General features: G+C 40.3%; 1 protein-coding gene across 1 annotated transcript in view; it reads right to left on the bottom strand.

Annotated features, from left to right (window-relative positions):
- CEP85L (centrosomal protein 85L) overlaps positions 1 to 13,470 on the bottom strand; it is a 119,448-nt gene that overhangs the window by 3,962 nt on the left and 102,016 nt on the right. The window contains exons 6-10 of the mRNA XM_075087514.1: positions 12,395 to 12,571; positions 7,994 to 8,146; positions 7,561 to 7,715; positions 5,808 to 5,925; positions 5,436 to 5,486 (exon numbers count right to left, since the gene is read on the bottom strand). Coding sequence (XP_074943615.1) covers positions 5,436 to 5,486; positions 5,808 to 5,925; positions 7,561 to 7,715; positions 7,994 to 8,146; positions 12,395 to 12,571 — 654 coding nt within the window. The remainder of the gene's footprint in view (positions 1 to 5,435; positions 5,487 to 5,807; positions 5,926 to 7,560; positions 7,716 to 7,993; positions 8,147 to 12,394; positions 12,572 to 13,470) is intronic.

The raw sequence follows: 13,470 nt of genomic DNA on the forward strand, positions 1-13,470 counted from the left end.
AAGTATATAACTATGTAATTAAAATTATAAAAACTAATACAATGAAAATAAAGAATATTTAGGTGCAATAAAACAACCAATGCAGTATTGTTCATTCTAACCAAATAGTTTCACTTGAAATAAGCAGCAGATTAATGACAGCTAAGCTTCATTTGTGCAATTCCAAGTTGTAACTGAAGAATTTTGGGGGGGCTCTAGTTTCCATGAAGACTATGGCAGGGCTTCCTACAACCTTTCACAGCACAAAATTCATCTCACCTTCTATATAGCTGAGAAGAAAGCCTTTGACAGTTGATACAGAGCAGCAAGCTCTTTAAAACCATTCACATACAAGACAAATCACAACAGTCTATACCACTCTACTGTGCTGAAAAAAACTACTGCAGGCAAAAGAGTAACTTATTTGTAGCTCATAGTGCCACTTTTACCATATATAATAACTACTATTTTTAGTAATGAAAACAGCATTAAGTTTCTAGGGTGCTGTTGTACTTAACTATTGGAGCTTTCCATGACTGACTTCCACATCAGTCACAAGCAGCAACAAACGAACAACCACTGCAACATGGAATCAGCTGCTGTCAATTCCCCAGTTTTCACCTACAGAGTTGAAACTGAGCAACCATGAGATATTTCCCAAGTGGATTTGTTGGGATGAATTCAGCATGACCACAGGTGTCTTTGTTGTTAAAAGCAATCATATTTATTCCACTAGTCGGCTTTTAGGTCTGTAGATGTGTCTTTCAAGGTCATCCGGCAAAATTCAGAAAGAGGAAAATTCAAACCGTTTTATCTGAATACTACTGACAGTGAATAGTGATTATATAAACTCCTGATGCCTTAAAACAGAAAGATCTTTTCAGCTTTCAAGAAGAAAGAAATTTAAAAATCTTCCTGTGTCGTTATTACTCAACTCCAATGCTGTGCTAGCACAGTGTATTTAAAGTGTCCTCCCCATCCCTAGTTCAGCATGTTAATATGTAAAACCTGTTGCCCAATTTCAATTATAAGATGCAAATCTGGTCCCATCATGCTCAAAATGCAGCTGGAGCACTGGTGACCACAGTGCATGCCTTGGCACAGCTTTGATTGTAATCTTCCACGGAGTGGATCCAGAGACCACGATACAGGGAGGAGAAGTTGCATTTCACAAACCAATGGCTCTCAATTTATGGAACGACACCGTCCCAGAATAATGTTTTTTCTTGAATCTCTGTAGGAATGATCCTAATTATTCTTCTTCCAAAGCTGAAACACTCTAACAGGGAATTCTATATGGCAGCTTAAATAAAATGCTATAGAACGATCAATGTCAGTGTTTAGTAAAAGGTATGTTTAAATTGCTGCACTATGACTCTGAAGCCTTATTCAAAGACACAAAAAAACCCCAAGCTCCCCACTTGACAGAACCACAACAAATTGTGTCAAGCTACGTTGGTTTTGGGGTCTTAGGAAAACAATTTAGCTTTGGAAAAGAAGCCAGAATTACTCTTGTGCATCTGCTCTTAAGACGTATGAAGAATGGAACTTTCAGGTTACCAGTACTGGGGTCTGTAGCACACAGGAGACTATGTCTATATGCAGGCCTGCCCTTTACCATGCACGTGGCCTATCGAGTGGACAAGAAGACATTCAATTGACTTGCCAGCTATAAGAATTATTAGAGCTGATGAGAAGGCAGGGAGTAACAAGAAGCAAGGCAGGGCTGACACTGAGTGAAGTTTTTAATGGCTTGGCCACTCGTGGGAGGTGTGCAGCCTTGACAAAATTTCCCAATGCATTCAGCTCAGCGCTACATGAGCAGTGAGAAAAACCAGTACTTTGTCATACCCTTTGCAAAATTGTGAAACAATGGCACTAAAATTTACATGCTTAATATGGACTAAAAAAACCCCACACTTTATTTTCAAGTTAGTAGCAAGAATCAGCAGGCAGAACCCAGAAATGACTACTTGTTTTTAAAACTGTTTTCACACACTTGACCTGCTTCTCAGTTCACCCACTGTGACCCTCAAAAGGAAGTGCTGAAGTAACGTGCATCCTAAAGATAAGCTGTGCGAGAAAGCACAGCTTCACACTCCAGTGGGAGGAAAAGGAGGAAGAAAGAGGGCCCTGCCCCATGTCAGAGGAAACACCCTGGGCCGGGAGAGGGCAGGAAATAGCTCTGCTTCAGGCATTTCCTTTGTTGTGCTTACAGATGAGGAGAACCCACAGTGGTGTTGAATCATCATTTTTACTTTTTTTTTTTTTTTTTAAACAAAAAAACCCAAACAACATTGCCTACTGAGAAAAACGGCCATATTGGGTCAGACTGAAGGTCCTTCTAGCTCTGTCTGTCTGCAGCCAGACAGAAAATGCTTACGGAAGGGAACAGGGCAATGCAGTAACAGCAGATGCCCAAAACACCCTCCCAGCCTCCAAGTATCTTCAAATTTTAATGGACTTTGATGGAGTTCTCTTCCATGAGCAAGTTCAGGGACACCCAGAGCCCCAGTTACAATACATTCAACAGTACTACCACTCACATGTTTCATGTTCATGTCAATGCCAGACATTAAAGGTTTGACTGTGCAGCCTTCCAGAGGGTGGGTAGGTGGTGGGAAGACAGGTTCAGAAATATTATCTTCCCCAGTGTATTTTCAGAATGACATCTGCCACTAAATTTGCATGACTGTGCGAACTACTCCAGAAACAACTACTAGAATATTCCAAATAATGTGCACATGCTCAGCTCATGAGTTGCACTGTTTAATGGGAACTACTAGAAGTGGAAATCAGTATTTATTTCTAAAAGATAAGCCTAACATCTATCATTTGCTGCTACCCTGATTTTAAAGCTCAGAAAAAGCACATGTGCTTACCAGCTTGGAAACTGTAGCACTGTGGGCTCAGCCAAGTTGCTCATAGTGCTACGAGTCCTCTGTACTTTACTCTTAATTTTTCCATATGCTTTCCAAAGTTACATTTTGGTGGCATTACTCTGAGCCTGGCACAGTTTGGGTTTACTGTGACTGACAGGATTGACAGACGTACTTTGGGTAACACAGGCATCGTACAATCTGACTTACTACTACTACTATCTTTTTTTTGCACCAAAAAAAAGTTAATTTTGTGATATCTAAATTAATCATGTAAATACGGATTTTTAAATGCCAGTCATCTATAATTTTTGTCTTTCTGAAGGTGTACTATATATATACGCAGCATGACACCTTGTCAAGATCCACCAGAATTTTAATCCCTCACACTCAGGAGAACAATTCAACCAATCAAAACCATACAAGGAAGGTCAAAATAATTCCACCATGATTATGAGCAAATAGAAACTAGTGTTGCTTCATACACTGCCATCTGAAACAGAATTTCTTTATTTTCAGCTTCCAAGTTCAAAACAATGAACTGAAATACATTCTCAAGCTTAAGTTTACAAAGTGGCAGAAGACAGGGAATAAAATGAGATCATCTGAGCTGAAGATAAATCCTATCTCTGTGCTGATAAGGGATTTCAGTTTCTAATGAACTAATTTTCAATGCTTCCCAGGGAACAAATGTGGAAGGCCAGGGAGATCAAGGATACAAAGAAGCTGCTGTAGTGTACAAGTAATTTGAGGTATAACACCATTTTCGAATCTCATTTTCTGTTCTTATATAAAATACCTCAAAAGAGGAAAAGAAAGAGAAAGCCGTGGAGAACAGAACACTATGCTGTTCAGGCTGTCACAAGTACTCAGCATTTCCCAGTCTCAGCTCCCTAAAGTCCCTTCAGACTAAGCACGCAAAACAGCCATCTGTATAAACGTGCACAAAGATCACTAGTCTCAAGATAAAGGTGATGGAGAGAAAAAGATCAGGGAGTTTAGGAAATATGAAAAGATTTAGGTTGGTGATAATACATTTAGGCAAGTTGTGTGTATTTCTTCTAAGCACAACACATACACGTAGTATATATGTAAATAATTGTAACTAAACTATGAAGAGGGACAGAGAACCTCAGAAAGGCTATGGAGTTCAATTAGAACTTTTATTATAAAATATTCAAAACTACATTTGCCTGTGTCACTATTTTGCATAACAGGCTGCGCCATGAAAACATCTCAATTTGATAAATTTATGTCTTCTTCAAACCTAGAGAAGCTTTTAAATGATTAATTTTCCTTTTCAGTTAACAGACTTATGTTATGTTGCAACTTAAATTCCCCTACTGCTTCTCTATGGATGTATTCAATGCACTCTAATTTAATCAAGCAAAAACATGGTTGTCAACAGGAATCAGGCCTGCTATTTACCTGCATGGTAGAGAAAGGAAGCAATTTAATGGTGGAAGACAGTGTGCAAAGTAGAAAGAAGAACACACATTCTCTTAGCAAGTGTTATGCAAGCAGTTTTGTGTCTCTTCATTATTCGGATTCTAGCACCATAGGGTGCTCCCTTCCACTTTGGAAGGAGCAGGCATTCAGCTGATTGTTTACTACCATTTTGTTGTTCTTCCAAACCCAACGTACACAGAGCCAAAGCAGGAGCTTTCTTCATTCTCAAGGGATAACCCTGTAACTTCAGCCTCTCTGGAGGGCAAGGAAGCAAAAAAACATGGAAACAAATGCCTATCTAGAAGAATGCAGAAACTAGAATTTATTGAATGTGGCTTCAGTATTTGCTGAAAACAGGTGGTTTTTGTTTGGTTTTTTTTTAATGCTTAGCTCTTTCTAGAGAAAATTATACCTTTTTCCCTGTATCTTGTATAATGTTTCCTTTCCTGCACAACAAACACTACTCACTAAGCACCTTCCAAGGATCAGGAGCCTGATGTGTTAATCTGATTCACAAAGCTGCAACTGACTCCTATCTGACAACCTCTGCTGCCTTGAAAAGTCCTTGGCTCCAAGCCAGGTGCCCAAGATCCACCATGAGAGTTAAGACATCCAAGTGAGTGATGTGTCAGAAACCGGTTGAACAGGGACCTGCCTAAATCATGTGAAATGTGAAGTGATATGGTTTAGGAAGCCACCTGCCTCTACCAAGGATCTCAGCAGTGAAGCTCCTAATCAATATAACTTTTTGTATTCTGGACGATCATCTGAACCCCTAAACTGGATGGGAGGCTTCACTGTTACTAACAGAGACAGTCCTCACACTTGAAACAGGCAGTTCTGATACAACATCCACTAGGCCAGCAGAATAAGGATGCTACACAGCAACAGTTTTTTCACTTTAGGATGAGTATTGGCAAAGCACTAAATCATACAGACATCAAGAACAAATACATTATGAGCCTGCAAGAGAACACAGGTCAACTACAGGCCATAAGATTAAGTTCCGGTCATTTCTACCTTAGTCTCCTATTTGGGAAGGTAAAAGGATGAAATTCAATTTTAGTACTGTATCTTTATGAACTAAAAATGGACAAAGTAAACAACAGAATATACACTCTTCCTTACCTGCATGTCTAAAATCAGTCCAGCTATCTGATTTTGTTGATTATCTATGACCTAGAATATAAAATTGAGTAATTTAAAAGGCTTGAATCTCTTCAGATTCTTTTTTTAACAATCAGCTTACAGGTGCGTAGCCATAGATTTTAAATGGAATCTTTGCAAATGTAAATGACAAGACAGAAACTTTAACTCTGATAGAACATGAAATTAATGCAAAATAAACACCCTGAAGAGAAAAAAGACATTTCTTTATCGAAATCATAATTAGCAATAAATGTGTACTTATTTGTGAGATATTTATTTCTGAAGTAAAAAAATAAAAAAATGCAGGACTTAAAGTTAAAGATGCGACCAACAGATCATTTGCAGACTAACCTTACTGGCTTTCTCATTCTTTTCTTTGAGAGATTCATTCTCGCTCTGAAGCTGTTTTGTGTCCAACATGGGAAGGCGAATACCATCTTCCAGGCATTTTTCTACTTTCTGTTGTAAACTGCCATTCAACATGAAAGAAAAATTAAGTGTGCTGACAGAAACCAGAAGGGCTGTATGTTCCAGTGAAAAATTAAAGTTGCACCATCTCCCAAGCAGAACTGTAAAACTGTACCTAGCACAATCCAGCCTTATGAATGAGCAAACCAACAACAGATGAATGATGCAAGAATCCTAAATTACTGAAGTTACCATGGCACCGACAAGAACAGATTCATGCAGGAATGGTTTTACGGGCCAGATTCTGTGCTGTATCTCCCAAAAGGCACAGCTCCAGCAGTACAGCGTAGGGAGAGAGGGCAGAGAGGGGCAAAGAAAAGCTTTGTGGTGTTCACAGCTGTTCTGTGCTACTGTGGGAGGCAAAGCCAGCACCAGCATAGATCAGAGGAGCCTTCGAACCTCTCAAAGTTACAGGAGCTTTAAAATCAGGCTTTCTCACTGGGACACATACAACTCAAAGTAGAGTCCAGAACTGGAGGTTACACCGAGTACTGATGGCCTATCCTTCATGCCCTCTGTGACTCGTAAAGGGGAGCATAAAGTCACTCCTGCCAGCTGCTCCCACCACGAGGGCGTGACCTTCAGACCCTCTGTAGCTCAACTCAGGCTCCTAGGTATAGCTAGAGCCTTTGCCTGCTCACCTTCTCTCAGAAAGGAAATAAATTTTATTACTTTATTAGTGTTAATCTTGCTGTCTAATTTAGAAACCAGAGGCCATCTCAACTATTTGTAGGCTTTCAGAGAAGACAAAATGATCCCCCTCTAGATTATGAGGGCATGAAGAAAAAAAAATCCTTTCATTCGTAACATGGAAACAATGTGTCAACAATTTGGCTGGTAAGGTGCTCCAACCAGCTTGCTTTTCATCATGGAAACACTTTCAGACTCGGGTGGCATGCACCTTTACCCAATGGAGGGACAGTGAACTGTAGTAACATCCACATAAATTATTACAACTTATTGCCCCCTGCTTCCCCCTGCTTTTTCTTTCTTAAAAAAAAAAAAAAAAAGTGTTTAAGTAGCTCCCCTGATCTAAAATGAATTGTAGTAACAATGTCTTCATGTCTCATCTGGAATCTTCTCACGGGCACCTGTCCCATTTGTTTTTTCATAGTTGTGCAAATTCAATGACAGCAGATTAGCTACAGCTAAATCTCCCTGTAAATACCACCACCCTCAGTGAAAAGGCAAGAAACAACTACAATTTATTTAAATCTTTGACTCTTCCCTCATATACCTATCAGGCAATATCCAGGGAGTTTTTCACAGCTCGTGACAGGATGAGTTATCAAACAGGAGTGTGGGCAGCTTCTATATAATGCCTCTTTGCTGCACATGTTTATTCTATCCTCCGTCTAGCAGCAGGCTATGACACCATTGCAACGGTGTCCCATATCCTTAAAGAAAAATAGTGAAGAGTGTCCTAGGCAGACTTTCCTCTGGTATTACTTGTAATCTGACACAAATGAAAATCTTGTTGGATTTTCTATCACATTACACTGTCATGGTGCACAGTAATATATTTATGCCATGAAAAGCTTTGTAATAGATTAAGAGCGCAAATAACAGTAGATCTTGACACCCGGTGGGAAAGTATACCCCCATTTCCGGGTACAGCCCAAGCAGCTGTTCATACCTCTGTACTGTTGTGACCAGCTCTTTTTCCTTTTTCTTCTGACACACCAGTTGCAATTCTCTCTCTCTGCACTGCGATCGGGCCTCTGCAAGCTTCTTTTCTAACTCCGTCACAGTTTCTTGAAATTGCTTGTTCTTCTCTTCTAGAATTTGCAGCTAACACAGGTTACGTTAGTCAGACACAAAGCCACGTTAGCAAAAGGCCTTGCAGCAGGCCACAGCCTTGCAGTTACCTTCTGTATAATCTTAGGCCCATTTCAGTTATCTGAGTATTACAATCTCTAATAGCTACAGTGCTTTCTAAAGCGTGTAAATACTTCTCTTACTAAACAGATGGGGAAAAAATACATGTTGAAATAGTAAAAAATTTGACAACAGATATTAAGATGCCTACTTGTATTTTTAAAAAGTAAAACAAACGCCCTTTTTCTTACCTGTTTACTCTGCCCTTCTATATCATCCAGCGTAGGTAGGTCAGCCAGGTATTTTTCTAAGGTTTCAATTCGTCTTTGTTTTTCTTTGTTTTGCTCAGACTCTTTCTGCCATTTCTTTTTCAGGCTATTAATATATCGGTCTCTAGTTTTAAGCTAGAAGAAAGTAAGAGTACATATTTTATGATTAAAGTGAAAAACAAACCTGCTTTGGAAGCAAAGGCTGGTCAGTCTTCATGAATTGTACTTTCAGCTGCATGAAAGGTTTGGTTACTGCAGAAAACAAAACCAAAGAATGACTAATCCCAGCAGCTCCAAGTCACAGACCCACATGTGACCTCAAACCACAGCTGCTTCACCTCTGCCCAGAACATGCCATGCGCCTTGCTAACTGAAAACATGAACAGTTCAACAGTTAAAGTATTCTTATTTTTTTCACCAATGGAGATGTTAATATGCAATGAATGATCAGGAAATATTTTAGCGTGTCCTCTTCCTCTGACCTAGGAAAACAACTTAAAACACACGGACCAAGAACTTAACCCAACAAGAACTGGAGCCTGACTTTGATGTAGTCTGACAATTACATCAGAGGCCATCAGAACAGAGTAATGGCCTTCTTAAACACCTTTTCTACAGGCATCTTAACTGGCCATCAGCCTGCAAAAGCTGTTTTATATTGTGTTATCTTTGCTTGCATTCCTGGTATGTACTTTGCTTTATTATCTAGGTCAAAAGAAGGGGAAAGGCAGGCAGGAAGGAAAATAAGAGTATTTTCCAGTCATAGTACAATTTAATGAAAAACAGTATCTCTATTGCTTGAACTCAGGTGTAGTAATTCACAGATAAAAACACTTGCCACTAGAGTAAATGATAAATGTACTTTTATTTTGGTGCAACAGACATCCATCTCACTGAGAAGTAAGTGTGTGACACTGTCAATGTCAGAGCTCAGTAACAGAGCCTACTGAAAAGTGTAAGTCAATAATACCTGGAAAGTTTTTCCAGAGATAATCTTCTATATATTGGCCAGAAAACTGAGGATTGCCAAAAGGTCGGAAATCTTTAGATCTTTTATTTTATTAAGGCCTCAAAACTGATGAAAGATTCCAGGCTGCTTTAAAATCTTTCTAACTACACAAAGCTCAAGTAAACCCCTTGAGAAAAGGAGGCTTAGAGGGGATTTCATCACCATGTACCAGTACTTAAGAGGTAGCTACAAAGAAGATGGCAGTTCCTTTTTTACAAAGAGTCGCATGGAGAGGACAAGGGGGAATGAACACAAGTTGCTCTGGGGGAGATTCCAACTGGACATGAGAAGAAAATTTGTCACAGTGAGGACAGTCAACCATTGGAATAACCTCCCCAGTCCAACCTAGAAAGGTTGCACTAGATGATCCCTGAGGTCCCTTCTAACCTGGGATTCTGTGATTCTGTGATCCAGTAAGGCAAAGTTGCAACTCAGCCATGATCTTTTGCCACAGTATGTGCTTCAGAACCACACACGTATGTATGCCGATGGTGCACCATAAGAGTTGCCAGGAGTCTGACTGTTCCCTAAGTGAATGCCTTCCCTCTGTTTCTCACATACCACTAAGGATGACAAGTTGACCAGTCAGAATACTCCAGTACTTGTGTGATGAAGATTACGTCGTTTCCAAGCCTTCTGTCCTGCGTATATACCACAGGAAATTTTCTCGCCTGCAACCTTTCTCGTTCTAATAGCTACCATGTTTGCCTTGGGACTGCTCCTACCCTCTCTTAGTCCCCAGCATCACCCTGACAACTCTTTCCACCTTCCATCACCTGAGATGAAAAAATGAAGTGTTGGGTGTATTTTTTTGGATTTTGGTTTGGTTTTTCTTTGTTGTTTTTTTTTTTTCATTTACTACTCTTGCTGACTCTGCTGAGAGGAAAACAAGCTTTGGATTTTTGTGTGTGTGGTGGTGTGTTTTGTTTTTTTTTTTTAAATCTCCTCCTCCACACATACACACTGCTGATGAGTTTATTGGGGCAGGATAAAATAGGAAAGCTCCCACCTCTTGGCAATTAAATATTAAAAGCAAGGCCAGAGAAATCATAGCAGAGACCACTACTACAAGCTATCAGCAGTGCCATACAGGAGTCCTTCACAATTACCCACACCAGAGGAAGAAGGAACAGCCAGCGGGGTACAGATTGCTGAACTGAAGCATTTCCAGCCCAGCAGCCCAATTTGAGGGCTGCAAAATCTGCAGATGCCAAGAGGTACATTCATGCCTGGCACAAGGAAAAAGAGAACCTAGGCGTTTGTGACATGGACACCGGTAGAGAGTACTGAAGTATCTACCCTAGCAGGCTCCCTCAGCTAGGAAGCTGTGAGGAGCTACCATGACTACCAGCCAGCCATGACAGGGAAGTTTTTTCAGGCTTCTGAAATTTCCTGCAATGGGAGCTGCAGTGAGGAGCTGAGTGCCCTCCATCCCTTCCAGGTTGCTTATGGCTCTGCAGGCTATCATGCTTGCCTTCAGTCACTTCTTTTCCAGTGTGAAGATTTAATCATTCCTCCCGTGATTTTCTGATGGATACCCTTCCACTTTGTTGCCCTTCTCTGAACCTTTTCCAGTTCCAGTACATCCTGTTTTTGTGATGAGGGAGACTTTCCTAAACTTCTCACCACTGACAAAAGACAGTCAAGGAAACAGGAGTGTTCCTTATGGGTTTTTTTTTTCCTCCCACCTACATGGAATGGTCACAGCTTGTCCCTTATTGCCAAAAACTTACCATCTGTACACTGTATTTAAACGTTGTGTATTAAAAACTACAATGTAGGAAAAGATAACATTATTTGCAAAGATGGGACAGAGAGAAGCAGAAATGTATGCCAGAAACCTTAACCTAAACTTCTATGTTTTCTTTTAGCATATACTTAGAAGGAAAGCTCACCTGAATGTTAACAGCATTTTTCCCACTGCTTGGCCAAATCTGGCTTTGGGCTGAGAACACTTACCCTCTCCAAAGAAGGAGGCATTCACTCGGAAATAACCCTAGCAGTTGTTGGCAGAAATCCCTCTGATCAGTACAGAAACTGTGTTTTTTGTCCCCTAACATTAGTCACTGACCTGGGACACCAAGCCTTTGGGCTCTGACCTGATCTCCCTATAAGAACAGCAGAGGAACTCCAGAGATGGCTGTCCCCAGGCTCAGCACCCAGCAGGCCACCACTCTGTGGGAACAGAGCACAGCTCCCTCCTCCCTCCACAGTCTTCCCTCAGACAGAAGGGCACTGATTTTCCTATAGAAACGTGCTCTCCCTCCCTGCCCCTTCTCTCCTTGAGAGCCTTTTGTTGAGTGCACAGAATGGATGGGTGTTAAGGGGTGAATCAGGACTGTGCAGTGAATCAGGCTCCTAGCTACAGACCATCCTGCTGACACAAGCACTGCTGCACAGGTCCTCACCACTGCCACCACCTACAGCAGCAGTTCCTACAGAGTGAGGAATACAAGCAGTAAAAGCCAAGACAGGATGAAGCAGCAGCATCCAATTTCTGCCCTTCCTGAATGTTACCCTTAGTGAAAAACATACTGCAGGGTTCACAGGAAATGGTAAGGCAGCATTTGAGATGAATTATGCTTTCTTCTTTGTCTTCCCACCTGCCACTTCACTGTATCATACTGCTCCTACCCCTTGAACCTGCATTAATGTAAATTTAAGTCTAATAGCAAGGCCCAGTCATCAAAGAAGAAAAAGTAACAGTGACGATGTATCCCCAAAACATTAATTAGGAACCACTTGGACAATGGTATGTTCCTGATTGCAATAAAGGAAGGCTGTCAGGACACTCAAAACTACCCCTGGGTATTGCTTCAGCCTCCAAAGAAACCCCTTGTCAAGACAGTTCCAAGAATACCGCCATCTAAGCCCCTTCCTTGTCTCAGACTAAAGTCTACTCTGTACATCCTAGCAAAGCTACAGGAGAATCACTTCTGCTTGAGTAGGCACATACAGGCTGGTAAATGCATCTTGAACCATGAGGCCCACATTTACAAGCCATGCTAAAAATAGGGATTTCATTTTCACACTTTGTTTTTAAATGATATTTATTTACTCTAATAAACATGTCAAGCTACTTGAATTCTTAGAAGTGAGCTGGTTTTCTTCAAAGCAAGTTTAACTGATACCTGGTTAAAACCACCATCATGACTGCCATTTCATCTAGTATCACTTTTTAGGATGCAATCACTACAAGCTCAGATTTATCCATTGCAAACACCTACAATCACTATCAATTTTTCTATCACAGATAGTTTAGCTACCTTTTAAAAATAGCTCAGCAACCCACACAGTAAGTTGCTTTCTAGCAAACAAAACATATACTGCTATAACAGTGTCAAAAGAAAATTTGGGACATAAAAGACACTTACTTTCTCCTCCATCTTCTTCTTCTCCTCACTAGATTTGTTTGAAATTTGTTTTATAAATTCACTGAGTTGTAATTCCTTATTCTCAGCTGCTGCAATCTTTCGCTCAAGCTCCTCAAGGTGGGATGCTGATCTTTCTGAAACGTGAGGTTGCAGTGGTGTGCTCTCATACTGTGGTTGCTTACAAAAAGAAATAACATAATCATACAAATGAACGCACACGTACCGCTGTATAGTTAAGCAGCACAGCAGAAAACAGTCCTCCATTTTTTTCCACTGTCAGGAAGGGTGGGGTTTGATTTTTCAAACATTAAAATACATTGTTACAGCATGTATTTCAGGAATCTGCAGCAAAAAAATAAGGAAGCTGAACACATTTGCATTCACAACACATGCAGATGAACATTGTGGGGCCACTTTTACCCTCAGATTTATGGAAGAGGTGTGACTTTTCTTCCAAAAGAAATCCCTGAAAATCCAAAAAAAAGTTTTCAAAACAAATCATTGCCACTGCATTATCTTACCACCCTCTAGAAGAAAAACGCTCTATAAAATGGCTACGAATATATTAGAGATGCTCCGATCTCAAGATCCTTCCAAAGCAGAACATTAGTACTAGTCAAACCTTAGAACTATCACACCTGAGGTACAAAACAGTGCAGGGACAAGCCTGAGACTACAGCTACAATCAGAAAGCAGGCCTCCTACCTTCTGTCCTGTATACCAAAACCCTCTTCCCTTTCCATTTCACTCAGTTCACAATAATACTCTCCCACCTCCACTGCCCACAGACAAGCACAAAACGGAAATCAGCTGTATGTGGGATGAAAAAGGAGATGCATCCCATTAGGCTTTCAGTTTCATGATCCTTTTAATAACATAAATTGTTATCTTTAAAGAATAGACAGTGTTTTTAACTAGCAATGTTCCTTCAGCAAAGCATTAAAAGAGATTAAAACCTCCATTAAAGGAGATTTGCATTTGTAAGTTAGTCTTACAGAAGGCCCACATATCAAGCAGAAATCCTAATACACTAGAAACATTTAATTCTTTAAATTATGAAAGATGAATATATCTGC

Source organism: Phalacrocorax aristotelis, chromosome 3, assembly GCF_949628215.1.
Source record: "Phalacrocorax aristotelis chromosome 3, bGulAri2.1, whole genome shotgun sequence".
Taxonomy (NCBI): domain Eukaryota; kingdom Metazoa; phylum Chordata; class Aves; order Suliformes; family Phalacrocoracidae; genus Phalacrocorax; species Phalacrocorax aristotelis.